This window comes from Zingiber officinale, chromosome 1A, assembly GCF_018446385.1.
Source record: "Zingiber officinale cultivar Zhangliang chromosome 1A, Zo_v1.1, whole genome shotgun sequence".
NCBI lineage: Eukaryota > Viridiplantae > Streptophyta > Magnoliopsida > Zingiberales > Zingiberaceae > Zingiber > Zingiber officinale.
In genome coordinates this window covers 165,806,089-165,810,144 of record NC_055987.1, presented here as the reverse complement: position 1 = coordinate 165,810,144, position 4,056 = coordinate 165,806,089, and the positions used below count along the sequence as shown (strand labels likewise).

The window sequence follows — 4,056 nt, the reverse complement described above, 5'->3', positions numbered from 1 at the left end:
GAGAGAACAATAGATCAGCAGCCAATAGAGCTTGCCAATATTCTTTTATTTGGAGAATATACATAGGAGATATCTCTTGACCTAAAAGGAAAAATATTCAACAAAACATGTCAAAATTTTAATTAAATATCTTAAAATTAGATATAAAATATTTTTTTAATTTTACAATGTAAGTTAAGTCTAACAATTAGCTTTAATTTGGAGAACAAACTACCTTTTGATAAAACAGTCAAACACTGAAAGTTATTTTTTAAAATAATAATAATAATAATAACAAAAGCTCATAAATAATAATAATTTTTAAGCAAAAGCCCATACTTTATTATTATTATTATTTTTGGAATTGCTTCACATAAAATTGCTCGCGAAGAACATTCTTATTTTATATATATATATATAATAACTGTCAATAAAGGTGAACCGGGAGCTTCGGCTCCACCACCACAAGCAGCGGTTCTTTTTTCGGCGTCGACAGCCCAAATATCTCCTCCATACTCAGCTCCTCCGCCTTCATCCCCGCAGGCAGATTCCAACGGAACCCGTGCACCAGATTGGCGAGACTGAGCTGGATGACCTTGAGCCCGAGGTTGTAACCGGGGCACATCCGCCGGCCGGCGCCAAAGGGCAGCAGCTCGTAATCATGCCCTTTAACGTCCAGCGTTCTACCCTCGAACCGCTCAGGCCGGAATTCCTCCGGATGGTCCCACACCGTCGGGTCCCGCCCGATGGCCCACACGCTCACCAGCACCCGCGTACCAGCGGGGATATTGTAGCCGTCGACGGTGGTCTGCTCGCGGGAGATGCGAGGAATCAGCAGCGGCGCCACCGGGTGGAGCCGCATCGTCTCCTTCACGATCGCCTGGATGTAGGGTAGGCTGGGGATGTCGCGCTCCTCAACCCACCGTCCGCGGCCAACGACGTGGTCCAGCTCCTCCGACGCCTTCTCAAACACCTCGGGACGACGCAAGAGCTCCGAGAAGGCCCACTCCAAAGATACCGCTGAGGTATCTGTGCCACCGGCAATTATATCCTACAATTTTGTTCAAATATCAAATAGTGTTCGTTTCTAGTCACAAATAGGAGTTTGGAATATTGAAAAATTTCAAAGATTTTGTTGATGATTTGCGAGCCATTTCTTCTCCGGATTTAATTGGTTGAAAATTGACGTCTAGATTAAAGATACTCGGTAAAGAAACTGAGATTCCGTGCACCTGGGTGAATGCCTTGACGCCGTGCCTCTCAAGTTTGACCTCCAAATTGGGATCATCGGCGAGTTGCAGGAGCACATCGACCATGTCCTTGGCCACGAACTCCGTACCCTCGCGCCGGCGCCGCTCGTTGTGCTCGTCGAGAACGTGCTCCAGGAACCTATCGAACTTGCGGCTCAGCTTCTTCATCCGCCCGATATATCCTTGGAGATCCAAGAAATTCAGCCAGGGGATCGAATCCCCAATGTTCATCACACCGTTCAGCAGAAACAATTCGTCGATCATCTCCTTGAACTCCTCCGGCGACACGATCGCGCTCTCCACCGTCGGGTCGAAGTACTTCTTCCCCAGAACCATGCGGGTGATGACGCTGAGGCTGACGGTGGAGAGGTGGTCCTTGAGGAGGACAGGAGAGGCAGAGGAGGCGGCGGCGAACAGGGCGCGATTCAGGGCTCGCACCTCCTCCACCCGGATGTACTCGTAGGAGTCGAGACGCTTGGCGCTGAAAAGCTCCAGGAGGCATATCTTGCGGGCCTGGCGCCAGTAAGGGCCGTAGGGAGACCAGGTGATGTCGGAGTAGTTGTAGGTGGTGTACTCGCCGGCGGCGGTTTGGGGGCGGGACGCAAAGGAGATGTCGTGAGTCTTGAGGAAGAACTTGGCCATGGAGACGGAGGATCCGACGACGACAGGAAAGGACCCGAAGCGGAGGGACATGAGGGGACCGTACTTTTTGGATAGATCGTGGAGGGAGCGGAAGGGTAGGCTGCCGATGAGGTTGAGGTTGCCGATGATGGGCCACGGCCGGGGGCCCGGCGGCAGGTTGAGAACGGTCCATCCTCGTCTCCGCCGAATAAGCGCGACGGCGGCGGCGAGCACGATTGCTAAGGTTATAGCCCATTGGGGGAACGCCATTGGTGGAGATCGGAGGATCGAAGTGAGATGCCGGTGCAGACACTGAGGAAGGGAGCCATATATATATACTTAGAAAATGCCTTGAAATATTGCTATGTGAAAAGGAAAAAGAAAAAATATATGGACAAAAATCAAAGCGCCTTACAAAAACAAAACAAAGAGGGATTAAAAGGACGCCATCAATTCTCGACACTGTTAGACATTATTTTTTCATGTCAATTAAATTTTGAATCGATTAGACAAATTTAACTTATTCAATAATATTGATTGCTACCCTTGTTAGCTGTGACAATAAAGAAAATAAAGAAGTATCTTATTCAATAATATTTAGAGGAACGTCTTTTATGATTTTTAATTAAAATGGTATTCCACCTAATCAATTCCTCATTTTTTTAAAAAAAAATCTAGCTATCCAGATTTTTTTTTTAAAAATGGTGCACCACAGATTCAAATTTTACAATGAAAGTTTAACCATTAAACTTAAACTAAACTACTCAACCGGTGATAAATTTGACTAGTTCAATTATAATTTTATAATTGTTATAATATAATAATTATAACATAGACTTATTTTATTTAATAATATCTACATTGTAACTATAGCTGCTGCAGTTTATAATTATTATAACACAAATTTATCTTGTTCAATAATATTCATAATGTAACAGCTACGAATTATAGATGTTATAATTACAGTAATAATTACGAAATTATAACTACTACAATATTATAGTGGCTACTACTTTACAGCGAATACAATATGGATTTATCATATAACTTCTATAATAACGTGACAGCTACAGTTTTATAATGGATACCAAATAAATATCATATGGATTTATCATGTTTATATAATTAGATGATGAGACATATTCAAGATTTAATGTATATGACATAAGATAATAATATTGAACGATATATTGAAGAGCAATTGTGTTATTTATAAGGGGCTGATGGGGTGGGACGATTTTTGTTTAAAAATTTAAAAGGTGTATCCCTTCTTATTACAATAATAAACAATTTTATTGACGAAAATTTCCATTGAAATTCTGTCGTTATAGGTGTTCAGTGATGGAATTATGACAGAAATTAATTTGCCAGGAAATATTTTACTAACAGAATTCTGATTTCCGTAGTCAAATATCATGATGGAAAAAATATTCTATCGGTATTCCCTAAAAGGATTTACTGACAGAATCCTTGATTGTGTCGATGAATACCGATGGAATCTCGATTCCGTCGATAAATCCTTTTAGGGAATATTGACAGAATCCCGATTTTGTCAAAATATCGATTCGATATTTGCCGACGAAATCTCAATTCCGTCGGTATTTCGTCGAAATTTAAAAAGAAATTACACACAGCCAGCTTGAATTAGGCTAGACCTGATTCCAATTTTCATAGATAAATAAAATTATCACAAACGATGACATTCACAATCCACACAATCACAATTCACATTCATCCATACATCCATATTATCATTTTCCACAAATACAAATGCATTTTCATAATATAAACACATTTCACAATCCATAATAGAAATAATTACAATCATCTAATAGAACATACAAACAAAATCTCAGACAAAAACTAAGCATAATTCATACAAACATTAATAGAATATTCATACAAACAAATTAATAGAAAAAAAATACACTATCCATCCATATCTATAATATAAATACTACATCCATATATAAAATATTAATAGAAAAATCCTGCAAAAAGTCAAATGTTATAGATTTATATCATATTTATGTATAAATAAAAATGTTGCATATATATATAACCAATTTTGATATAGAGAAAATGAGCAAATGATGATTATCAATGTCAAAAGGCTTGGACTCCTGAAATATATAGTAATATAATATTTAGAAATTAGTATATTAAATTATAAAAATATATAGAATAAATATATTTTGCATAATTT

General features: G+C 39.3%; 1 protein-coding gene across 1 annotated transcript; it reads right to left on the bottom strand.

The window, feature by feature from the left end:
- Positions 1-288: 288 nt before the first annotated feature.
- On the bottom strand, positions 289-2,183 carry LOC122038290 (trimethyltridecatetraene synthase-like). Its single transcript, XM_042597949.1, has 2 exons — positions 1,212-2,183; positions 289-1,030 (listed from the first exon to the last, which is right to left on the bottom strand). The coding sequence occupies exons 1-2, from the start codon at positions 2,118-2,120 to the stop codon at positions 407-409; spliced, it is 1,533 nt and encodes a 510-aa protein (XP_042453883.1). The 5' UTR covers positions 2,121-2,183; the 3' UTR covers positions 289-406.
- Between the last annotated feature and the right edge of the window lie 1,873 nt (positions 2,184-4,056).

What these genes read in the sequence shown, in the direction of transcription:
- LOC122038290 (XM_042597949.1), bottom strand. Translation starts at nt 2,120, where the DNA reads ATGGCGTTCCCCCAATGGGCTATAACCTTAGCAATCGTGCTCGCCGCC. An exon ending in GCGTCAAGGCATTCACCCAG is followed by an intron (nt 1,031 to 1,211) that starts GTGCACGGAATC and finishes ACAAAATTGTAG; the next exon opens with GATATAATTGCCGGTGGCAC.